General features: G+C 40.4%; 1 protein-coding gene across 7 annotated transcripts in view; it reads right to left on the bottom strand.

Moving 5' to 3' along the window:
- NHSL1 (NHS like 1) overlaps positions 1-27,047 on the bottom strand; it is a 221,241-nt gene that overhangs the window by 29,453 nt on the left and 164,741 nt on the right. For all 7 annotated transcript variants that reach the window (XM_057311012.1, XM_057311013.1, XM_026504892.4 and 4 more), the window contains exon 3: positions 10,062-10,189. In XM_057311012.1, the coding sequence (XP_057166995.1) occupies positions 10,062-10,189 (128 nt within the window). The remainder of the gene's footprint in view (positions 1-10,061; positions 10,190-27,047) is intronic.

Here is a 27,047-nt window from a genome sequence, read left to right as displayed (position 1 = left end):
TTCAAAGTCCTCCTTTGGTTTAAATATCCCTCATCAGTGAGGACTGAAACAGAACCTGAGATGCCAGTTCAGAGTAAAAGGAAATAGAAAATTTGGGGTTCTATCAATACCATTAAAGCCAACCTTTTATTGCCATAATCCCAGTCTAATTTATGTGTTTGGGGGTTAATTTTACCCAAGAGATTGAGTAACCCATGACTGACATCCTTTCTGCTGAGACAATGGGGCCTCTATGAATGTTTTCCTGATTCAGTGAACATATCATCAAATATAACCTCCAGCAATGGCAGCTGAAGAAATGCCCTATCAATTCACGGGAAATGTTTTGGCATCTATAACTAAACTTCCTTCAAATACCTGAAAAACCTGTTTGGTAGTACCTGGTACTCATTGAAAACTGAAAAAAACAAAAACCGTGAAGACTAGAATAGTATTAAAGCAATGACTTACTCTCTGATTTCGCAGTTGAAAAAAAAAAGTACTTTGTGAGATATCTAAAACCCTTTGCAGACAGCATTTTTCATGCAGCAGGTTTATATATAACCTATATTGTTTGAAATATTTTAATTATTTTTCTTGTTAAACTTTGAAAGATACATGTGGGTTATCATTAGCAAAACACCATTCCTTATACCAGAAATAGGAGTCCTACTTAGTAAATATTTTGCATTAGGATAATTATTGTAGAATAATAACCTAGGATAAACACCCAGAACAGATGTCCCTTAGGTTCTTTGTTCTAATTTAGGTTTTTGGCCTTTGCCTTATTAGCAACTCGCTTCTATCCCAAGCACATAATAGATGCTTCATATTGTTGAATGCAAATTAGATGCTTTTCACTCTATATGCTTCTTTCAATATCAGAGCATTTGTAGCCTAAGCACTTGTTAAATTCTATGCAGTCTACCGTTCTCTCACCCCCCATCTCTTACCAAGGAAATACAAAGTGTTTCCCCAGAACTTTCCCTCTCATTTGACCTCTACATACACTGTATCCAAAATATCCCCAACTGTCAGAGTGGCTTTTAAGAACATAAATTGCATTTAAGGGTCTTGGTCTTAACACAGAAACCATAAACTGCTGGCTTGGAGCCCCTTTCACAGTTACTGGACTCCCACCTGATTTCAAATGCCAACTTGGTCATATACGGAATCCCATAAAGACTTAGGTCTACTCCTGGACTTTATATTCTATATTTAACATTCTGTTCCACTGGTCTGTATACTCAGGTTCCACACTGAGTAATTCCTGACTCAATTTTTAATACCTGGTGAGGCCAGGTCTCCTTCCTCAGTGTTCCTTGGTGTTACAGCTTTCCCAGCTATGACCCTTAGATTCACCCTCTCTGGTTCTCTCCCTCCTCTTCTCCTGAACTGTTCAACTTCTTACCGGTACTGTGTTAATTTTATAAATTAAAAATGACAGTTTTTTGATACTGAGTCCTCTAAGAGCATAATAGTCTTTTCATTTATTCAAATCTTGTGTTCTTCTATAGAATTTAAAATTTTTTCATATAGATGTTACACTTATTAATTTATCCCTACTTTGCTAGCACAAATTTAGGTTTCTCCTACATCTTGTAACTTGCTTTTGTAGATAGGAAAATTATCGCTTTCCATACATCAATTTCATACCTTACTCTGTCACTGAATTCTATTGATAGCAGTTTCAAATTTTTATTTTCCTGGAGTCACTAAGTATACAAACTTACCATGTACAAAGAATGACAATATCATCTCAGTCTACTTTTGAGCCTCTTATTCTAGAGCTTTTCTGATCGTTCTGGCTGGTTTTTCCCATACAGTGAAATAACAGCGATAGTCAATGTGCTGTCCTATGCCTCATTCTAACAAGAATGGCTCATTTAAAATCATGCTGGGTTTGGTGACAAAGCAGATACATTTTAAGTTATGAGTATCTACTTGTTCCTATAGTATGGGTTTTTAAAAAACCAAGAATGGCTATTGAATTGTATCAAATACCTTGTCAGTATCTATGGTTTTGACCTGATTTTTCTCTTCAAATCTATTACTATGGTTACTGTGTGATTAGATTAATCGATACTGAACATCCTTGCATTATTACTGGGAAAAATCCAGGTTGATTTTTTAAAATATTTGTCTTGTAATGAGCTGTTAGATTATGTTTCTTAACATCCTACTTATGACTTCTAATGATAATATTCATGAATGAGATCAGCCAGCTGATTTTCTGCTTTGTATAGTCTTTGTCAGGTTTGGCCTCAGGGTTAAGCTGATTTTTTTTTTTAATAAAAAAAAAAAATCACACCATAACCTTTTTCTTTGCTCTGGGAAAGTTTCAAGCATTGGATTACTTACTCTTTAAAAACTTCAGTAGAACTCTCTCTATGAAATGAAACCATCTGAGCTTGTTGCTTTTCACAACTTGGTCCATTTTCTTTTTTTAAATGGGCTTCATTTTTCTACCCAGCTTTATCAAGATATAATCAACAAATAATATTATGTAAGTTTAAGGTGTATAATGTGATAATTTGCTATATGTATAGACTGCAAAATGATTGCCACAGTATGATTAGTAAACCCATCTATTACCTAACATAGTTATCCTGTTGTGTGTGTGGGTTTTTTTTTTTTTTTTTGGTTAATCTGGTGTGAATTTTTGATAAAATTTCTGTATTGTTTGAAAAATAGAAATCAGTCTGTTAAAATACTTCCTTTCTAGAAGTTCTAGAGTTAGATCTGATACATTACACAAATTAGAAAATCAGTTTCAATATTATCTACTTTCATCTAACAAAAGATGGCATATATAACTTTTGTTATAAATACATAATCATACAGTCCTCTGCTTAAAAAATATGTTAGTGACTTCCTATTAACTATGCAATAAAAGCTAACTCCTTCACTTAGCATGCCCCCCACCCAGTGATTCCACCTAGTCTCCCTCCACCACTACCCCTGTTAACACTATTGGTCAACTCAGTAACTCCAGAGCTGATCCATCTCTCTCCCCTGCCCTGGTCCTTCACAACCTCACCTTCAACATGCCTCTACCACTCACTCTTAGAAACATGCCCTGGGCTTAATCATTACATAGCAACAGATGTGAGGTGTTAGTAGTGGTTCAATAATTGATAATCCTATAGAATTTACTGAAGGTGCGAGAATAAAAGAATCAAGAATGTTCCCAACATTTTTGACTTAAGCATCTAGTAGAATGGACTTATGGTTTACTGAGGTAGGGAAAACTATGAGAGGAGCAGGTAGGGTTGGGAGAATCACATACTAGGATTTGGATAAGTTTGAGATACTCATAAGACAAGTGGAAATGGATAGTAAGCAGAGAAATGCATGAGTCTGAACTAGCGATAGAAATTTAGGAAACTTCAGTGCATGGAACTTAAGGCCATGGGACTCAGTGAAATCACCCAAGGAGTGAGCCTGTTTCCGAGGAGCAGAATTACACCAAGTTTAGATACATGGAAGAAGAGCAACCAACAGATGACTGAGAAGCAATGGCTAGTGAGTGATGAGGAAAACCAGAAGTGTGTGGTCTCATGAAAGCCAAGTATAGAAATTATTTTAAGAAGAAAAGAATAGTAAACTATGCCAAATGCTGCTGAGAGGTTGAATCAGAGGAGGGCTGAGAACTAACTATTGGATTTGGCAAGGTGGACGTGATGATTAGACTTAACGAGAGTAATTTCAGTGGCGTGCTGGGGATAAAAGTTTATTTGGAGGGGGTTCAAAGGAGATTGTGAGAAAAGGCAGTGTTGATGGCAAGTCTAGGCAGTTCTTTGGAGAAGTTCTATTATAAAGAAGAATTGGAAAATGTGGCAGAATCTGGAGGGGGATGAAAGGTCAAAGGAGGGTTTCTTCAAGATCAAAGAAAATACAGCATGTCCGAATGATGGTTATGATGCAATAAAGAGAGAAAATTGATCAGGTAAAAGAGAGAGGGGTAAACTGCAAGTATGAAGTCCTTGAGAAGTTGGCCTTAATCATTCCACTGAAAAACTACTGAGTCCTCACTACATGCCAAGCCCAAACCTAGGCACTTGGGATGCAACAGGGCAGAAAGAAGCGAGGACTATTCCCCCATTGCAATGCAAGCAGTTCAACAGGTTTGGTTGTGAAAGGACCTACCCTTGGATTGCCCTCCCCCCAGTGCAGTAAGTATCAAAGACAGTAAGTATCTGAGAGTCAAGCAGAAAGCATGGTGTTTGGAGATTTGAGAAGAAGGCATGAAATATGACTTGGTAGAGTGGAAGAGTGAATTGATGAGCTACCTGCTGCCACTTCAGGTTCGAGGTCAGGCATTTATGGTACAACCAGCTAATATAACCTGGTGTTTTTCTCTAGCCTTGTTTAGCTAGTCAGGCTTTAGTACAGAGCAGGGGTAGAGCTGCATTAAATTGGGGGAGGGATTTCTCTAGGAAACTGGCAGAAGGGGAGGGGGGCCAGCAGAGTTGAAAGTGTGTGCAAAGAAGTGAATATAACTATGGGCCATGTAATCTAAGCTGGGGAAGGATGACTGACGACATGAAGAGGGTAGGGTCAGTGGAACAGAATTTCTCATGGGGGTCAAATAATGTCTGAAATGGGATTCAAGAAAGAAAGGAAGGAGTGGAGGGAGGGAGGAGGGAAGAACGGAAGGAATGGGATTCTAGAGGGATTAAGCTGGAAAGACAATAAATGAAATTATCCTTGACTCTTCTTTTGCTGATTTCACCAAATTCTGTAGGATCCACTTTTAAAATAAAGCTAGAATTGGGACACCTGGGTGGCTCAGATGGTTAAGCATCTGCCTTCAGCTCAGGTCATGATCTCAGGGTCTTGGGACCGAGTCCTGTGTCGGGTTCCCTGCTCACTGGGGAGTCTGCTTCTCCCTATGACTCTCCCCATTTGTTCTCTCTCTCTCTTGAATGAACAAATAAAATCTTTAAAAAAATAAAATAAAATAAAGCTAGAATCTCTACCACTGCCACCCTGGTCCCAGCCTGCACTGTCTGTATCTTTGCCAGGATTACTGCAATGGCCTAGTGACTTGCCACACTACCTCCATCCTCAACTCTCCATGGTCTTGTCTCCATACAGTAGCCACATCACATTAAATAGTAAATCAGATCATACTACTGTCCACCTCAGTTCCTCCAGGACCTCCCCATCTCACCCAGGAACAACAAACCCAAAGTCCTCACCATGCTCAATCCAGCCACTCTGATGCTGTCTGGCTATTTCCCCCCACAGGATAACCATATTATTGTCTCCAGGCCTCTGCACTTACTATCTCTTCTTCCCAGAAAACTCTTCCCAAAGACAGTCACATGCAGTGTTCCTACACTTCATTCTGAGGTCTGCTCTAGTGACACCCTCAGAAACTCTTCTTGAACACTCCATCTAAAAAAGAGCAGCCCTGTCACTCTAAAACTCTTACTACTGTTTAATTTTTCTTCATAACATGTATCACCACTCTGTGTTCCATTTATTTGTCTACCGTTGTTTTCCCTCTGATGACAGGGACTTTGTCTTTTCCACTTGATGGGTCTGCAGAACCTGTATTGACGCTTGGTTTGTTGGAGATGCTGCGTAAGTATTTGTTGAGTCAATGAATGAATGAACAGCCTGTTCAAAAAAGATCTCGGAGAATAACCTTATTCCACTCCCCACTTTCTAGATATGGAAATGAATGCCTGGAAGGCCCAAGTGATACAGCCAAAGAAACCCAAAAAGTGGCAGAGCTAAGACATGAATTGTATCTCCTAACTCCCAGGATGCCTCTGTTAATCTCATCTCTTAGAGTCTCCCTTTCTGACCATTGACACAGCCATTCTTTTGGTCTAGTCCTTGGTATGACTGCCCATTACAACAGCCCTATGACTCTTCTTCTTACATATCTTACCCTCTCCCCAGCCCTTCCCCACTTCCCGACTGCCCAAGCCAGAAGAATTTCTCTTTTGCATGTTACTATATGACAAACACTTACTGCAGCAGGTAATGTGTAAGACCCTTTTTAGTCTGGCTAGTTCTCTCTACCAGAGAGCTGTAACTTCCTTGAGGCAAGTATAGTTACCTTACCAATCGTTGCATTTGGCAGTATCTGGTATACGGCATATATTCTTAAGAAACACTTACTGCACCGGCTACTCTACTTCATGGGATGTTCTCCAAGATTTCTGCCTGGCTCACTCTTTTAATCCCAATCACGTCTTTGCTCAGGAAGGCCCGTCCTTTTAATTGAAAATGGCAACCTCCCCCTGCCCCCTTCTGCGTTATGTTCCTCCAGAGTGCAATCACTTTCCTTTTTTTTTTTTTTTAAAGATTTTATTTATTCGACAGAGATAGAGACAGCCAGCGAGAGAGGGAACACAAGCAGGGGGAGTGGGAGAAGAAGAAGCAGGCTCATAGCGGAGGAGCCTGACGTGGGGCTCGATCCCATAACGCCAGGATCACGTCCTGAGCCGAAGGCAGACGCTTAACCGCTGTGCCACCCAGGCGCCCCTACATCACTTTCTAATACAGCATCGCTGCTTCTGTATTCCTGCCTCACTGTCAGATCAGCCACTATCAAGGGCAAGGATTTCTTCTGTTTGCTTCATTGTTATGTCTTCAGCACCTAGAATAATCCCTGGCACACAGGACCTGCGTAATAAATACTTGACTTGAAAATGAATTATAAGTCTGTGCTTAAAGTAGTTCTGTTTGGGAACACATCGAGGAGGGTAACGGAATAAGTCCAAATAACTACCAATAATGGCCGCGCCGCATGGAGACACTGGTGCCTCCTCAAGATACGGTGAGCAGTGAGGGGAGGGTCACAGAGACTTTTAATAAAGACTCCTGACTCAGGGTATGTACTTGGTAGTGATTGTTCCGGAATAACTGTTGAATGAACGAACCAGCTACGCAGCCCGTCGTGCACTAAGCACTGCACGGGGTGCACACCAATGAAACCTCCTCCCCGACTGGAAGATACTGCAGCACTAGTTGGGGTGAAGGACCCATAGGAAGTGGTAGCAAAAGCACAATGACCTATAAAGGTTAATTTCCACGCCAATTTCAGGGCTTTTGTCACTGAAAGCAATACTAGGTCTTGTTGACTTATATACAGTTAACTAAAAAGAAAAAGCATATGGTCTGGTGGGAAACACGGTAATTAATCCGATAGCTATGAATAAACAAAAAGACGGAGACTGTGCTCCAAGACCATCAAACTGGATGTGGAACAGGGAGAGGCGAGTGGTTTTTTTGACGCTCCATGAAACCAAGAAATTACAGAAGTTCATGCAACACTGACTGATGCAGCCTGAGAAAGAGTTGGGAGGGTTTGGGAAGGAAGGAAGGAAGTTAGTTCGTTCACATGATGGAATAGTTTGTTAGCTGATGTTTAATTAGTATATAATCATTCATAATTAATACATTATATAATTTGATATTTACTTTATTCTGAAAAATTTCTTACATTGAGAAGACATTCAAGCCTGATAACATAAAAAATTCTGAACATAATTCAACTTGGCTCTATATATTTAAGAAAAGAAGTTCCGTTTAAATATCACTAACGGTATATTTCAAGGATTTCAAAAACACTTTTAACCAAGGATATACAGCAGTAAAGAAAGGTAAGATTTGAAAGCAACTATGTGCTTTCATGGCGGTCCAAATATAGGAAGGCCAGGAGTCCAGACATTGTGATTGAGCCTGTAACCGAGAGGGGGTTTTCAGGGAGTCCCAGAAACAGCTCACCCTCCCAGCACACACACCAGCGAAGGCTCCTCCACTGCTCCCATGTCTCCATTTTACAGAAGCAGCATTTGGCCCCAAGAAGAGATCTACGGTTCCACAACTCTGGTTTCTGCTCTAGTGGGTCCCAGCGCTACCAAGTCACACTATGGTACTTCTTATGTCTGATAGGATATGTCATATGTCACGTCCTATCATATAAAGGATGACATTTATGTACATGTTCTTTTTCACATGATCATTATCTGCTGACTCATTTTCAACGTGACAGGAGCCTTGTCTTCTTAGGGATAAAGATTTTTTTACTTTCTTCACACATTCGGGAGAGGGCTGCTTGGAGGGGCCCACTGCAATGCACATAGGAAGAGAAACTAGTCCACAGAGACAAGACTTCCCTCTGATGTGAGCATCACGGTAAGTAAACAGCTATGGGAGAATTTAGACACTACAATTCCACTTTCCAGAAGGCCTTTGGATGTTGTCTCAGTAATGTCAATTTGCCACCAGGGGACTCTATACTCCTGGATACTCACAACTTACACACTCACACTGCACCAAACCGCCTGTCTCACTGGGCCATTATAAACTCAATTTTCCTCCTCTTAGCGTCAGTCAAAGGTTGAAGTGTATCTGGATAAAGAAAGACAATCTCACGGGTGGGGAATCTGGGGAGATGACGGTCAAAAACGGTACCAGCCTTCAGTTGTGAGTTGAATGAGCTCTGGGAATCTAATGTACAGCATGGTGACCACAGTCAATACTACTGTGCTGTGCACTGAAAATCTGCTAAGAGAGGAAAATTTAAGCATTTTCACCACATGCAAAAGAAAGGTAACTATGTGAGGTAATAGATGTGTTAATTATGTAAGTACGTCAGGGGCATCTGGGGGGCTCAGTCGGCTAAGCATCTGCCTTCGGCTCAGGTCATATCCCAGGGTCCTGGGATGGAGCCCGAGTTGGGGTCCCTGCTCCGTGGAGAGCCTACTTCTCCCTCTCCCTCTGCCCCTCTCCCACCACTGTGCTCTCTTGCTCACGTGCGCTCTCTTTCAAATAAGTAACATCTTTAAAAAAAAGATCATATACATATGTCAAATCATCACACTTTAAATATATACAATTTTATTTGTCAATTATAATTTCAATAAGGCTGAAAAAAATTTTTAAAATAAGAATAGAACAAAATCCTCACTACATAATTCATCTTCTAATTTCTATTTTCCTTACTCTTGTCAATGAGAGAAAAATAAAAGTTTTAAAATTAAAAACCAGATCAATTTTGAAGTAGCTGCTTTTCCTACTACAGTAAGAGAACTTTGTGTATTTTGAGTCCTAAGGAACTAAACTAATATGTGAAAATATTTTAAAAGAAACAGGAAAAAATATTCTCAACAAACAAAGATGGGGTCCCATCTTCATCAGAAGACTAAAACATCATGGTAGTAATCTCCCATTTTTGATGAACTGTTATCCACCCTTTTCTCTGATGTTATTTATTTGAGGAAGGACAATAAATTTTGAATAATGTTCTCTAAACAATAACACATTTACGTATTCACCTAATTCTGACATTTCTCAGGTTAATTAAAAATGGTTTCTAAACCAAAACATGTCCATCAAACTTCAAGCTTCTAAACCAAAACATGTCCATCAAACAAAACAAAAAACCATGTAAGTTAAAATCTCCTTACATTTTTATTCTTTCAGGGGCATCTATTACTGAGAAAATATATTTGTCTTAAGTAGTTTGCACGTATCATAAGAGATGGCATGAGAAAAAAGACTTGCATATACGAAACAGCATCTCCACAGTGAACTGACGGGTGCTGTAATATTTAAGTGCTGCCTCTGTTCAATCTTTCTGAAAAACACTGACCACTTGTGAAACAGTAGCATTTGCCTGTTGGACTTAGAGCTCTTTTTTCAGGAATCTGACTGGGTTCTTGATCATATGAAAAAACCAAAACAACAAAAATAAGACTTTCATTTTTTCTATCCAAAAGAGAATATTCAAGAAGCACAAATATACTGAATGTGACCCTTTGATGAATTCTTTGAATCCTGACCTTACCTTTTAAAAAAAATTTTAGACTAATTTTAGACTTGCAGAAAGGCTGCAATGATAGCACTGAGAATTCCTTGTGAACCCTTTACCTAGCTTCTCAGAATGATGACGTGTTACATAATCATGGCACCTTTGTCAAAATTAAGAAATTTATTTGGGACAACATTATTAACTGAAACCGGATTTTATTCTGATTTCACCAGTTTTTCAACTTATGTCCTTTTTCTGTTCTGGGACCCAGTCCGGGATCCCATGTTGAACTGGGAAGCCTTACCTTTTGATCTGTTTCTTCATCTTCATCTTGATAATCATCGCAGAGTGGGCTGGCATTGGCTGCAAAGGTGGGCCCCTGGGAGTAGTACTGAGAACTTCGGTAGCCATCCCGCCGCAGTTTGTCACATTCTACAGAGGGTACAGGCCAGGGAGGGGAGAAAGGGCATTAAAAACCAGGACTTGTTTACTCTCCTTTTACCTTTTCTAGTAATATTTTCCTAGGTATAAGATTTCAAAAAAATACTATTAATAATGAAAATGATGACAAAAACAACTAAGAGGGGTACCTGGGTGGCTCAGTCAGTTAAACATCCAACTCTTGATTTTGGCTCAGGTCATGATCTCAGGGTCGTGAGATCGTGCCCCACATCAGGCTCCACACTCAGCATGAAGTCTGCTTGAGATTCTGTCTCTTCCTCTCCCTCTGCTCCTACCCCCCACTTACGTGCTCTCTAACATACATACATACATACATACATAAAATCTTAGAAAAAAACCAAAGAATTAGCAAAACACCGATTACACATTATACACCCTGTTCATGTAACGGGATTTCCTTAGGCTTCACAACAGCCCTCTGAGTCAGGTTTAAGGTAATTAAATTATTTGCTCAGTAACATTATGCAGATAAGCAATGGACTCAGAATTTAAACCCAGGGTCTTAATTACTATAATTTTTTATATACAGCAATTGATTATGTAACTCCTCATCAAAAAATACAAGCAATTCTCATGCTATGCTTCTTCCCTAGACTCATCAGCTGGAAGTGACATGAGAAATCATGGGTAACAATGCCCTCATTTTATTTTTAGTTCTCAACTTAACTTTGATGCCAAACAGGCTATAATCATTGAGTGGAATTTACTATGAAGCCAGGTGGCAGTGTGAGACGTCTGCCAGTCTACAGAGAAATGCCTGGCACCAGAGGGTGGAGGGTAACCAGGAGCATGGTACTCTGCTTGGCAGCGGGGCTGGGGCCACTGGCTGCTTAGAGACCAGTGATTCTCTTCAAGTAGGAACCATGGTGCTAATTACTTGGATCAGTGGGGACAAGTGCAGCAAGGAAAGTATTAATGGCGTTTTAAAGCCCCAGGAGATTTCCTATTACCCGAACAGCACCTTAGAGAAGCATTTGCCTCGCAAAAGGGTTCACTCACTACAGGGTACCTTTAAATATCCAGCTTGCTAAAGGAGTATGAAATGTGTTTGGTTTTGGAAGAGTTTCCTCTTTGCACAGCCTGACAAAACCATGCAACTAATGGCACAGAACTAAAGTAGGGCATCTTCAGAGTGCCTTTGTAATACTAGGATCTATGATTCTCCCTCAGAGAGGAGATAATAGTCGCTTCAGTGAAAGGATAAAAATTCTCCAGCCAGGGGAAAAAATCCTTACTCTCCTTTGCTACCTCACAGTGGGGGTGAATAGAATTTCCAATCCAGAATTGCCAATCAAATTTTTAAAAACCTCAGGAAATAATCATGAGAATCTTTCAGAATGCCAAACTAACTTTAAAAATGCATTATATAATCACAAGATAGCTAATTACTACTACTTCAGTTACTTACGGGCTAATTTGTGGACTCGTCTGTCAACAACCGTAAATGTTGAGTAAAATGGAAAGATTTTTAATTCCGAAATTTCCAGAACAGAGGGTATTTTTTAATGAGCATTTACTCATAATAATCTAACCCTTCCCAGTGAGAAATATTTTCCCATTTCTCCAATATTAATAATTTCTCTAAAAAATTTAAATAAAACAATCAGACTTATACTCTCCTTCTACAGAGAGAATATTAAATAAATCATGATTAGTAGTTTTCAGTGTTCTGTGAAAGTTTTGGGATTCTGTAAGTATGTGATTTGATTTTAATTACCTTCAAGTTAGGATGAAAAAAATACTTGATTCACATTTCATTAACTTGATACAACAAATTAACTTTTCTGCAGTCCTATAAACTATACTCTCCTAAGGATTCAGGATGAACCCTGTGTAACAAACCACTTTAAAAGGAACATACCTCAACATAATATAGGCCATATATGAAAACCCACAGCTAACAACATACTCAATGGAGAAAAACTGACAGCTTTTCCTCTAAGATGAGGAATGAGACAAGAATGTCCACTTTTATTCAGCATAGTACTAGAAGTCCTTGCCATAGCAATCAGATAAGAAAAAGAAATAAAAAGCATCCAAAATGGTAAGGAAGAAGTAAAACTTTCCCTGTTTGTAGAAAACATAGTACAAGATATACAAAGCCCTTAATACTACACCAAAAAACTACTAGAGCTGATAAATGAATTAAGTAAAGTCAAAGGATACAAAATTAATATACAGAAATCTGTTACAGATCTATAATGAGGAAGTAGCAGAAAGAGAAAACAATCCCATTTACCATTGTACCAAAAAAGAATAAAATACCTAGGAATAAACTTAATCAAGTTCATGAAAGACCTGTACTCTGAAAACAATAAAACATGATAAGAGATTGAAGATGACAAACAAATGGAAAGATATTCCATGCTCATGAACTGGGAGAACCGATACTGTTAAACAAGTCTATACTACCCAAAGCAACCTACAGATTTAATTCATTGCCTTTCAAAATACCAACAGCATTTTCACAGAACAAATAATCCTAAAATTTGCATGGAACTACAAAAGACCCCAAAGAACCAAAGCAATCCTGAAAAAGAAAGAACAAAACTGGCCGTATCACAATGCCAGATTTCAAGAGACATGACAAAGCTATAGTAATCAAAACAGTATGGTACTGGCACAAAAGGAGACACATGGATCAACGGAACAGGATACACAGTACAGAAATAAACCCATACGTTTATGGTCAATTAATCTTTGACAGAGGAGAAAAGAATATATAATGGGAAAAAGACAGTCTCTTTAACAAATGATGCTGGAAACACTGGACGGCTCCATGCAAAAGAATGAAACTGGACCACTGTCTTACACCATAAACAAAAATAAACTCATGATGGATTAAAGACTGAAATGTGAGACCTGAAATCATAAAATTTCTAGAATTTTATGCAGCAACTTCTCTGACATTGGCCATAAAAACATTTTTCTAGATATGTCTCCTCTGGCAAGGGAAAAAAAATGTGAAATTAAACTTTTGGGAGTACACCAAAATAAAACGCTTTTGCACAGTGAAGGAAACTATCAACGAAACAAAAAAACCTACTGAATGGGAAAAGATGTTTGTAAATGATAATAACTGATAAGTGGTTAATATCTAAAACATATAAAGAACTTACACAATTCACCAAAACCCCCCAAATAATCCAATTAAAAATGGGTAGAGGACACATACATTTTTCCAAAGAAGATACAGATGGCCAACTGACAGACACGTGGAAAGATGCTCAACATCATTCATCATCAAGGAAATGCAAATTGAAACTACAATGAGATATTACATCACACCTGTCAGAATGGCTAAAATCAAAACTCAAGAAACAATGAGTGTTGGCAAGGACGTGGAGAAAAAGGAACCTGGGTGCACTGCTGGGGGGATGCAAACTGGGGCAGCCACTGTAGGAAACAGTATGGAGGTTCCTCAAAAACTAAAAACAGAACTACCATATGATCCAGTAATTCCACTACTGAGTATTTACTCAAAGAAAATAAAAACACTGATTTGAAAAGATAAATGCACCCCTGTGTTTATTACAGCTTTATTTACAATAGACAATTATGGAAGCAGCCAAGTGTCCATCAATCAGTGAAAGGATAAAGAAGTGGTGTGTGTGTATAAATATATACATAATGGAATATTACTCAGCCATAAAAAACCAAAATCTTGCCATTTGCAACATGGAGAGAGCTAGAGAGTGTAATACTAACTGAAATAAGCCAGAGAAAGACAAATACCATATGATTTCACTTATACGTGGAATTTTTTTTTAAAAGATTTTATTTATTTATTTGACACACAGAGACAGAGAGGGAAAGAGCAAGCACAAGCAGGGGGAGCGGCAGGTAGGGGAGAAGCAGACTCCCCGCCGAGCAGGGAGCCTGATGCAGGGGCTCCATCCCAGGACCCTGGGATCATGACCTGACTCAAAGGCAGCCGCTTAACTGACTGAGCCACCCTGGAGCCCCTATATGTGGAATTTATGAAACAAAACAAATGAACAAAGAAACAAAAAGAGAAACAAAAAACCAGACTTAAATACAGAGAATAAACTGGTAGTTGCTAGAGGGGAGACGGGTTGGGATGGGTAAAACAGATGAAGGAATTAAGAGTACACTTATTGTAGTGTGCACTGAAGTAATGTACAGACTTGTCGAATCATTATGTTGTACACTTAAAACTAATCTAGCACTGTATGTTAATTATACTTGAAATAAAAAATGAAATGCAGTCAGCCACACAGACACACAAAAACAAAACAAACTGTTACCACTTGTAGCGACTTATGTTGTAATTCATTGTTTTCAAATACTTGACAAAACAAAACACAAAGTAAGGCCCTTTTATTTATTTTTAATCTTTTTTCAAAGATTTTAAGTAATCTCTACGCCTAATGTGGGGATCGAACTCACAAGCCCTAGATCAAGAGTACACACTCTACTGACTGAGCCAGCCAGGCCTCTCAAGCCAAGGCCCCTTTAAACTAAGTCTTTCTGTTGTTCAAATTAGTCTTTATCCCTCACTAAATGACCCTATAAGAAGTGTAAGTTTAAAATTACAACCCTTCATAATACCAAAAATCTTTTTACATATTGGGCACCAGGTGAGGTTGTGTTTTGAAAAGATTCCTTTCCAGAATATAAGGAGGGGCTGCTGGCTGGATCATCTCTAAAAGTGATACTGGTTTTGATGTTTTTTTTGGCAATATTAAAGATAGCTAAAATGACTTGATACATGTTCAATCTTAAAAGACCAAAATGCTGCAAAATTATCATCCATGAAACTATGAAAAATCTGGCAAATATCAGTACTTCCACCATCACCTTTTGAGCCCAGTTTAAAAGACAATGCCTCTTTTTTCCCCACAATGAAGCTTGATCACAGGAATGTTTAAATAGTAGTATGTCCGTGAAATAAGATGCTGGGCCTAAGGTGAAACTAGGCAGCATACATTTATGGCGGATGACCAATTTCTTCGCTCTTATCAAATTTCTGAAATCTAGGAAAGTCATCAAATTCCATTGTCTCTTATCTTATTCCAACTCCAGGGAAAATCTAGGAAAATCTCCTCTTGTCAAATTGCAACAGCTCTCGGTTTCTAAAACCATGGCTTTGTTCATTAAACAGAGTTTATTGTCTGGAAAGTGAGATCTAAGTAGGTGCAAGCCATCATGAATAAACAGAGACTTTTCCAACACTACATTGAAAGTAACTGCAAGGCAAAGCATAATTTAAAGCCAGTTATGCCAGCAGCTACAGGCTAGAAACGAGATACTAAATGTAATAGAAGATCTATCTTTAACACATACTCCACTTGCAACAGAAATTTGAAGTAAAACCGAGCTATTGTTCTCACAGTCCTGCTTGGATAAAGGTATCACTGTTCATTGTGTCCTCTGGTTTCCCAATCACAAATTCCCTCCTCTTCCCTTTCATGTCAAACTATTTTCTTTAGCACAAGAACAGTGGGCAAACATTCCTTGGTAAACCAAAGTTTTAAATATAGAAGAAAAAAAACAATGTCATACCACTGGATGGTGATCTAACCATCTTCCGAATTTAAACCTGCCTTGGCCTCCAAACCTTCATGCACTTGGTTATTCGTTAGGCTTTTCACGTTAGTATGTTAGACATGGTAAGAGAGTCTACTCCAAGATGCTTTAAAGAGCTATTTTCAAAATAATTTTCTCTGCTGGAAACCCTTGATGAATTTCCACTTTCCATGTTCTGCTTTTAAATTTACTGAATCAGTCACAATGAGCTAGAACACGCAGCAGTTTCAAACAGTTCCAAAACCTCCGTGACTTAAGAGACCAGAAGAATCTTTGCCGCACATTCTCCCAGTACAGGCAAACTAGCAGGAGCTCTGCTCACCACAGTCCCCCAGGGACCAGAAAGAGGGAAGGAGCTGTGCTAACTGATCACACGGCAGCACAGTGAGAATGTGGTGCCTCTCACACTGGCTCCTGAAACTTCCTCCAGAAATAACCCCTGGTTACTTGAGTCCTATTTCTTTGGACAAAACAAGCCATATGACCATATTTAACTTCAGAGGGAACAAGAAAGCACAACCCTACTTCATGAGCAAGGGGGAAAATGAGAATATTCAAAGCTGCTCCAATGATTCTTCCAAATGGACAGCTAACACTGAATCGAAGACTTTCCAGATCTTTAGTACACTTACTTAATGTTTACTTCTGATCCTTCTTGAATGAGGCTGAGAGGCTTTTGATGTGGAATTTGCAACGGAATGAAAAGCTACTGTGCTGCTGGAACAGGATGTTAAGCATCGGGAGGGACTGCACGTGGAGGAGCAGCTGAGGGTCTGGAATCAGGATGGACCCAGCCCCACTTTCTACCTGTGAGGTCTACAGGGCATTTTAACCTGCTGGACATTCAGATTCCACCTCTGTAAGGCTGGGACATTACTACATCTGAGAAGCTGTCATGAGACACAATATTTCAACTAATATTTCTCTGCTTTGCTCAGAACCCTTCACAGGGTAGATGCTCAGAAAATGGACATGGCTGCCAGAATTTACACATAAACCAGAACTACCTCAAACTCCTCCACTTGTAAAGGCCAATGAGCAATTTCCTGACAAGATATGCTTGGCTGCACAGTTCTTCAAGATTCTATAATCTTACCAAGCCTTTGGCTCTATCTTTACCAAAACATCATGAGGCTATATTTCTTTTCCTAAGTATGTACAGCACTGATACTTGGATTTTGTATCAATTGCTTGAGCATTTATTTCTAACTACTTTCAATCCAAAATAGAGCTAAAATATTTGAACTGATCTAACTGCTGAATTTACAAGGTTATTATCTAATCGGCTTTACATGACATGAAGCTTCATACTTACGGGTGTTGTTACACTGGCGGAGTATCAGTCAGGTGCTTAGTAAATGTCTTTGATACATGGTAACTCTTAAACGAAGGAGAGGAAAAGGATTGAGAGATCCTTTGATCGGATTATAGGTTGTGTTATAGGTTGAATCGTGTCCCTGAAAAAGGTGTGTTGAAGTCCTAACCCCCAGTACCTGTGAATGTGACCTTATCTGGAAATAGGGCTTTTCCTGATGTAATAATGTTAAGACGAAGGTATCAGGGTAGGCCCTACTCTATTATGACTAACGTCTTCATAGGAAGAGAAAACAGAGACCATGGGACCATGTGAAGACACAGGGACATACAGACACAGAAGGAAGGAAGCCTATGAAGACAGGGGTGGAGATTAGAAGTTATGCAGCCACAAGCCAAGGAATGCCCAGAGCCACCACAAGCTGGAAGGGCAAAGAGGGATTCTCCCCTAGAGGTTAGAGGCAGCATGACCCTGCTGACACTGATTTTGGACGTCAAGCCTCCAGAGCTATAAGACAATAAATTTCTGTTGTTTTCAAAGCCACCCAGTTTGTGGTACTTTGTCATGGCAGCCCTAGGAAATGTACATAGTCTGGAACCAGGAGATGCTAACACGTGGAAGAAACTTACAAGGATCTTCAAGGAGATGGGGGGAGGGGGAGGTCACCCTTTGTCAAGAGTGTCAAAGAATCATTGAATGAAACTAGGACAGGAATTGGACACTGTGAGATGCCCATTTGGCTACTGAAGAGCTGTGCGACCCTGGGCTTCAGGGACTCATCTCTAAGGTCCTAAGTTACCCTCTGTGGTGGGAAAGGCAAGATGTGGTAACGGCTCTCAGCAGACAGAGCAGTCTCTGTTGCATATGAACTGTGATGAGGGCTCCGGACGAATATAGCACCGTCCTGATTAGCACTTCATACACAGTGAGTCATTTACTCCTCACAGTGACCTGAAGAGATGTGGACTGTGCTCTCCCACACTTCACACTCGAAAATTCTGAGGAACAAAAAAGAAACTTGCTCCAAGGGATGGAGCCCACATTAGAATCCAGGAGCTCTGGCCCCAGAGCTGGTGTTCTTTCCTGAGGTTAAACAACTCACAGCCAACTACAGTGATGTGTTGGGAACCCACTGGCCCCCACTCCTCAAGGGACCACACTTAACGTATAAAAGAACACTAGCCTTTATCTAGCAAATCAACACTTTTGGTTTGGGGGTTTCGTGCCCTTAAGCTCTTTCCTAGAAAGAAAGGAGGTTAAACTAGCTCTATTATAGTTTTTTTCTCCACATTACATTTTCATAAAAAAATGAGTATGAAATGAAATAAGTCAGTAAATGTTTATCTTAAAGAATATTGATATTTAAGGTCTTTCAAAATTAATATTAGGTAAAGTCTCTTTTCCTTAAGGGCAAAGCAGGTCTACAGGTGAAAATACTATGTCTCTTATAAAAGTAATGAAAATGTTAGCAGACTCAGCATTTTAAGATGGAAAAAAAATCCTCTGATTCCCTTCTGGAAGTTATTTTATAAATTCCTAAATTTTATTAATTATACATATGAACACAGCGTGTACAGCGCCATCATCACTTCCCAAATCCTTACAGAGGACAGCAGCGTAGGTCCTACCGGCCTGCAGTGGCAGCGGCCATGCTTATGGGGAGCTCACTGCACTGTGCTCCTTCAAGGCAGCTTAATCCAAATGCCACCTGCCTTTGAAGCTTACCTCAAATCCTACCTTCCACAAAGCCTTCCCTAGTCACTCCAGCCGTCCGTGGTAGCCTGAATTTTTCAATTTTATAAGCCATATTGCATATTCCTCAGAACCTGTGTCGTGCCTCACACAGTACAGAGGTTCAACTGATGTTTCCACGAAAGAATAGCAAAGGAAGGAGTGGGAGGCATGGTAGCATCTATACCAAAGAGGCAGAGTCACAGTTACAATAAGTCCTTAGTTCCTAAGACAATTCTTTCTCCTCGGTAACTCACATATTATGACTCCAAGGTGAAGCGTCCCCATCCCGTATTTATCCACTAATTCACAAATACTTATGAACCATCTACTCCTGCCAAGTACTCTGATAGGCAGAGAAGCTTCTACAGTGAACAGAACAAAAATTCCTGTCCTCGTGGAGCTTATGTTCTAATGAAAGCACAGACAACAAACAGAAGAAACAGTAAGCTATGTAGCATGTTAGAAGGTCCTAAGTGCTAAGAGAAAAACAAAGCGACGAAGGGAACGGGGAATGGCATTTGGAGCGGGCCTCACTAAGTAGTGGTATCTGAGCAAAAAAAGCAGTTTCCATCACCCTGAGAAAGAGCTGGAGAAATTGTGGGATGAGAACAGCAGGAGATGCAGTTAGACAGGTAAAGGAGGGCCAGACTAATTAGGGCCTGGAGGGTTGTAAGGACTCTGGCTTTCACCATGAAGCTGAGGGATAGCCTCTGGGGACTTGGAGCAGAGAAGTGAAACCATCTTACTTGCGTTTATTTATCACCTTCTTCCTGCCCACCCACTTCCCTGAGAGGCTGGGACACAGCTCAAAACTACTCAGACAGATAAATTCCAAATAAATCAAACAGGAGTTTGACTGTTACCCACAGGAAGAGAAATCCAATCATTCGGTGATGCCAGTAAAACCACATGGACATTTTTACCACTGACTGGTAGAAATCGCCACAGTTGATTTTTTTCGTATTTATAATTCTGTGACAGAAAACAGACACACACTGAAAAATTAAATGAATTATAAAGATTCAATATACTAAAAGAGAACAAAGTTCTTATCTTCAATAAATGACTAATAAGTCTGACTTGTTTAAATGAGAAGGAAAAGGAAGAGATGAGACACTGAATCCATAATGGGGTTTTCTATTCTCCCAAGAAATGATGTGGTATAAGGGGATTCTTAATGGAAAAAAGCGAGAAGGTGGCTGCCTTGTTAGACTATGTGGAAAAGACGGGAAGGAACGATGAAGGAAGAATTTGAAACAAGTGCTACTGTAGTAAAATCAGAAGGACCAATTAAGAAGGAATGGAGGACATTAGGAGAAGAAAGGGAAAAATGAAAGGGGGGGAGTCACAGGGGGAGACGAACCATAAGAGACTATGGACTCCAGGAAACAATCTGAGGGTTTTAGAGGGGAGGGGTCGAGGGGATGGGTTAGCCCAGTGATGGGTATTAAGGAGGGTACATATTGCATGGAGCACTGGGTGTTATAAGCAAACAATGAATCATGGAACACTCCATCAAAAACTACTGATGTACTGTCTGGTGACTAACATAACTTAAAAAAAAAAAGGTAATTTTGTCATTCTTCGGGTCCTATGGGTAGTGTCGGTGTGTGCAGATACGAGTTGCTAGAACACTTTTGAAACATGCAAATCGAAAGCACAATTTTGGCATTTTACAACAGCAGAGCATTCCAGATACACCATATTTTAAAATGTGAATGTGGTTTCTTTTTAACAGTATTAAATCTTTCATAATCCTCCTGCTGTAATTCAAGGTCATTGAAATTGGGAGGACTCCACTTCCAAAATTAATTATAAAAATAATGGTCATGAGGTGCTGCTTCAGTGAGAATGTCCTATGATGAACAATAATCTAAAAAAGTCCTTTTTTCAGATCACTGATTTTTAAAGCCATTCCCACAGACACTAAATAAATGCATTATTTTCTAAACTGAAAGCCCTTGGCCATCATTATTTGATTTGTGTTTAAAGTATTTCTGTGGGAACTGAAGGAGAACAGATCCTATCTGTATCTTATGGATTATGAAACCCAGGTCTAAAGTTTCTGGAAGATCCAGGTTTTCAAACTTCTATCCCAGTTACTTATCCATCAGATTATCAACAACAGGGTAAAAGGCTGGTTCTATTATATATATTTGTCCAGGAGCAGGGCACTGAGAACACACAAGACTATAAACATGCATGCTTAAAAGAAAATCAATTCCAGTCCAACAGCTGTATTGGGTATTATATAGCTAATCTAATTTGAGCTTTCAAGTAAGCACACGGGAAAAATCTGCTGCACTTAAATATTATGCTTTGTAACCACTGGAGAATTTATTTTCTTAAGATAATTAAACCAAAATGCATTTTAAAACAGAAGGGATTTACCTTCTAGCTCATTAATTTATTGGGTTTGGCAACATTGGAAAAAAAAACATTCTCATACCATGGTTTGGATTCTGCCTTGCCAATCAGGCATATTGGATGTTCCCAAAATACATTTGGATTTTCTGCAAATTCTTCAAAACAGCTGAACTTCAATTTATTTAAATTGTTTTTAAGAATCAAGAATTAGAATAATTAAGAGATTATAGACGTTCAAATGTTTTTAAGTTCCTTGGTTATTTGTAGCCTACCAAGTGAGCTGAAAAGCTGTGTTAAATCTTAAAGACACCATGAATTTAATATAAATCTTGGATATTGATATGGGTGTTTTCCTAGATAATTTGATAGCAATTTTAAATGACAGATTTCAAATAAACATGCTCCTTGGTTTAGTATTAGACTAATGATTGGTTCTTTTCTTCTCCTTCCCTCTTTAAAGTTTTTCTGTAGTTATACAGTAATACTTATAATGGCATAAAAAGCATGCTATTTATACGTGAAGTAGTAAACTCAGCTTCCAACAAATGCATAGTTGGGTCCACAAGATCACTTCCTCATCACTTCAATAATCCTTAGAATCCAAAGCACCACAAAACGTATAAGGATAAAGAGAAAATATTATGGCTTTAATAACTAAGCCCAAGCATCTCTAAAGTTCCGAAAGCAGGGGCGCCTGGGTGGCTCAGTTGTTAAGCATCTGCCTTCTGCTCAGGGTGTGATCCCACGGTCCTGGGATCGAGCCCCCCATCAGGATCCTCTCTGTGTCAAATAAATAAAATCTTAAAAATAAATAAATAAATAAATAAATAAATAAATAAATAAAGTTCCGAAAGCAAATGTCTCCTCTCTCTCTCTCTCTCTTTTTTTTTTTTAGATTTTATTTATTTATTCGACAGAGATAGAGACAGCCAGCGAGAGAGGGAACACAAGCAGGGGGAGTGGGAGAGAAAGAAGCAGGCTCATAGCAGAGGAGCCTGATGTGGGGCTCGATCCCATAACGCTGGGATCACGCCCTGAGCCGAAGGCAGACGCTTTAACCGCTGTGCCACCCAGGCGCCCCAAATGTCTCCTCTCTTAATGGAGTGTTGTGTACAACAAAATGTTCCAGGTGCTAGAATATAATTGGCTTAACTGGGTAAGAAAGAGAGAGGGACAATCAGAAACTATGCCAACTATCACCCAAGTGCCAAGGAAAAGGGAGCTCTCCTGAAGGGAATGAGTTTCAATTTGCTTAAGTCACCTTCTGCTATCAGCCAGAGAGAACAGCAGCAGTCCAGAGATCAAACTCTGAGAGTGAACAGTTGTATGGTCAAATCCCAGCTTGCAAGGAGCTAGTGGACCCGAAGAGCTACATTCCAACTTTCAAGGGGCTTACAACTCAGCGGACGGATAAACAAGTTCCCGTGACAATTGACAGGGCGTAGTTTTCCAAATTAAGGTGCCTTAGAATCACCTGGAGGGCTTGTTGACCCCATCGCTGGGCCTGCTCCCAGAGAGTCTGATTCAGCAGATCTGGGGTGGGGCCAGAGAACTTGCATTTCTAGTAAATTCCCAAGTGAAGCTGATGCTGCTGGTCTGGGAGCCACAGTATGAGAAAAGAGGGAAACAGAATTAGGATTGTTTGACATTTCCTACATATTCCAAGTGAGAAATGCCAAGGCCTGAGGGGAAAAGAGGGTTGATCTGTCTTATTCTGTCACAAACGATCCACACTCACTAACAGAGTTCCTTAGAGGAGAACAGGAAACAAAGAATGAAGAAGAACTGAGCTTGTAAGTGGGGGTCAATGTAGAGGGGAGAAATGCTCTACCTGGTACTACTTTTAGTTCCTAAAGAACACTGTTTTGTTGCAGAAAAGCTTCAACTTCGCTACTGCAGCAGTGCCCTGTCAAGCCTCCTTTAAGAGGCTTGGAGAGTTTCTTGCTTTTGACATCCCATTTGAGCTCCAACTGAGGAGGAAGCCTCCTGATTCAGGCCACGACCACCTCTCACCACATCACTGTGGTGATCACCACCCAGTCTCCCACTTCCGCCCCGAAACCCCTTGCAGTGAACTTCCAACACGGACGCCAACGTAGCCATTTAAAAAAAAAAAAAAAAGAGATGAATCAGATCATGTCACTCCTGAGTTCAAACCTCTCCAATGGCTTCCCAGATCCTGAAAGTAAAAGCCAACACCCTCCTCATGGTTTCTAAGCCCTGCATGATCTCACTCTGTGTGGGTGGCTGGCAGGAGCTCAGTGAGTTCATCAAGTGAATGAATGATCAGTACTTGAAAGCAAACTGTGATTACATGATAGAGGTGCCGTCCCTTTCCTCTCCCCCGTGTACCTTATCCTTGAACATGCTTTCCACCACAATAAACCCAAGGCATATGACCTGCCTCATCTATACCGGCCATGTCATCAGTGTTTATTAAGCACAACTGGGGACTGTGGGCTGGGGCCAGCATCAATACAGAATTCAAAGGGGGAGGAGCCCCAACCATATGTTCAGAAAATAGGAGGATGAGGGAAAAGCAGGTAGGGAGGGAATGAGGTAGGGAAGATGATGTCCAGGGTTTCTGTCCAAGGAAATTTTGTCTCATTAGAATTTCAGGGAAGCTGATCAAATCCTGTATTTATAAACTAACTATATTATGGATAATACCCAAAAGACTTCTGGTCAGACAGGACCAGAGAGCGCTCCCAGAAGTTTTGAGTAGGAGTAAGGCGGAAGACAGGAGACGGTGATGGAATGGATGCCTTTGAAATGGACAGGTTTCTCTGCCAAGGGAGGGGGAAAATGAATGACAAGCAGACTGCAGAATTCATATGCTTAAAAATTATTTACACAATTCCAAATGACTTCTCATTTCAATCTACATAGTGCATTTGGGGAAATAAAGTGATCAGGGAAGGTGGAGTACCAGAGGGAGAAAATGCACTATTACTCTGTCGTCAGCTCAAAGTCAAACAGGAAATGAGTTTGTGACTGATGTATAAACATGTATTGGAAAGAACCGCCCCACTCCCAATCCTGGTACCACCATCTCCCTCACTGACATTAAACACCATAGGCAATTTCACTTTACGTGACAGTGTTTTAAAAAGGTCATTTGACTAATATCATCCCTCTATGGTTAATTTCTATGAGAGGGGAACAAAAACCTCAAAAACAGGGAATTAATTATTAAAACTTGAGCTGTTGGATAAAACTGTTGGCTTTATTTTTCACTGCAAACCATGGATTTACTCTTGAAGGTGATTTGCTATTGTAGAAAACACGTTTTTAACACTTCTTTTCACTTACCCAAATTAATTCAAGGAGACTCAAAGAACTAAATCTGATTGAAATTAAGGTGAAGGCTTTCTGGTGCCCATGATTAACGTGAGCCTGTGAAGAGTCTGCCAGTTCTGGCTGAGCGTCACCGGAGTGCAGCCAAATTGGGGGTGATCTCCTTTCACTGTAGAATGCGCAAGCCCGATCACGGCCGGCCAGTGGCGGCGCGTCACCAAGGTGCCTCAGTATCGAATAGCCCGCAAAGATTCTAACCCAACACCAGAGACTTCAGCCGTACAGAGGGTGATAACAACCCTTATCCACAGCACCTTCAATGTAGCATTTTTATGCTGCACTGAGCGAAATATAGAGGCCACTCAAGTTACTCACTTTATCAGGAGTTAAAATAGAATTGCTGAAACAGCAGACTAGCCATGGACACAAAAACAACACAAAAGCCTTTTGTTTAAACAATCCGTAGTGCCTTGTTAAGACCTGGGTCATTGAAATGACTGTCTTTGCTATTCTACCTTTTGTGTGTTGCTTACCAATAAAAAAAAAAGAAAAGAAAAAAAAGGCAACATGTCTCTTAACTACTGAAAAAGCAATGGCTGTTCGTTTTCCCTTGCTCTTACATCAGACTCCCCGCTCACGGGGGAGCTCCTCTTTCAGCGCTACGGCACTCAGGGTAGTCGGTTAATTATACAAAATTTCCTGAGCCGTCAAATCCAACAAGAGAAGTTAAACAAGCTCTTCTGCCCATCATTTCCATTCTGTTAATTCCTCATCTTTGTCCCTGCTCTTCTCTTTCCTCAATAGAGAATTTGGTCCATTGTTTCATCAGGTTGGGCCACTTTCCCTAAGGACAAAAATTCCAAAAGAAGTTTAATGAAATACCAAACATAAAAAAAAAAAGCTTTTAATAACATAGAACATGACCATTTGTCTTTGAAAAGCCAACCTAATTAAATTCACAAGCACTGAACAAGAGCACGGAATGAAGTCATTCTTCTCACCAAAGCCCTAGCAATACAGCAGCGACAGAGTGGGGCCACATTTCTGTCAAACCTCCGACACCACCTAATGAACAACTTCACCATTTCTTTCGCTCCATCTCAAAACTTTCCCAATTCTCTGCCTAGGGCACACAGGTGGAAACCTGACCTCCGCCTGCACCCCCGAGTTCAGGGCCTACTGCTTCCTGCCTCCTCAGGCAACACCCTCCATGTTCTCTCTTGGTATCTGTGTTCTTTCCCCTCCTCGCCGGCTCCTTTTGTCTACAACCATGTTTTAATTGGCTCTAGTTTTTACAACAAGCAATAATATTACCTCTATCTGGCCACCACCTCAAAATACTGTCCCTTATTCTCTTTGTTTTGCTGACATCAATTTATTCTACTTTCCTGTTTCTCAAAAAATTACTTGCATTATTTTTCTGCTTATTATCTGGCTTCTTACATCCAACACCTTCCTTGAAACTGCTCTTTTGAGGGTCACCAATGGCAGCTTAATGACCAGCTCAGTAGCCTTTCTTCAGACTCTCTTGCCATCTGCGAGCCTCATGAAAACTGCCCATCTTGACTTTCTTCTTCCCCAATTACTCTTTTACCAACTTCTCCTTCCCAGCCCCCTAAAATAAAGGCTTCCAGGCTCAACCCTGCGCTCCCACCACTCTCCATCTCCTCACTCCTGCATTTGCACCCCTCGTGCTGTGGCTTCGGCCCTCACCCCTCTCCCGAGTTCTAGGTGACCTTTCCAGGACCTCCACAAACACAACAGTGATTACAGTCCGATGGAATACCAAACATAGAAAAAGAGGAGCTTTTCATAACATTACCATTTGTCTCTGTAAAGTCAACCTAATTAAGAAAAGCACCAGACTATGTGCTGGGGTCGCACAAATGACAAGAGAAGGTCCTGCTCCCAGCGGTCTCGCTGTCAGGCAGGGAGATGAATGAGTGACCACCATTCCACAGCACAGACGAAGCAGTTGAAAGGAGCACTAGAAGGTTTTGTGGGAATGTATGGGAAAGTGTAGAAGGCGTGTCCAAGTCTGCCCTAGAGAGTCCAGGAAAACCTCGTGGGGGCTCAGACGCCCACAAGATGATGCTCCCAGGGAAATGGGAGTCAGCCAAGTGTAAGAGATTATGATACAGTAGGAAGAAGGGCGAGACCAGGGCACGGGGCGGAGAAAGGGAGCACAAGACAAGCTAGCATTCCAATGCAAGGACTTTATCCTTACAGGTGAAGGCACAGGTGAGAGCGTGGGTGAAGGGGTAGGCGGCATGAGGCTAGACAAACAGGGTAGATCATGAAGGTTCTTAGGTGCTAAGGAGCTGTGTGTGTGAGAGGAGCTCTTAAGGAATTTTTAACAAAGGAGAGACATGATCAGATTTATGTTTTAAAGACAACACCCACGGGCAGGGGTGAGGCTCCGTGATACCACCCTCATCAACCTTGTTACTCACACCTACATCTTATCTCTCTGGCTCGCTTTAAGGGTTGGGGAAAGCAGCAACCGTCATTCCTCTCTGACTCAGCCGTAACATCCAGCCCAGTGCTTACCTGTAGGATGCACTG

This window comes from Ursus arctos, unplaced genomic scaffold, assembly GCF_023065955.2.
Source record: "Ursus arctos isolate Adak ecotype North America unplaced genomic scaffold, UrsArc2.0 scaffold_13, whole genome shotgun sequence".
Classification (NCBI taxonomy): domain Eukaryota; kingdom Metazoa; phylum Chordata; class Mammalia; order Carnivora; family Ursidae; genus Ursus; species Ursus arctos.
Note: the sequence above shows the minus strand (reverse complement) of the source record. Positions and strands in the feature narration are given on the sequence as shown.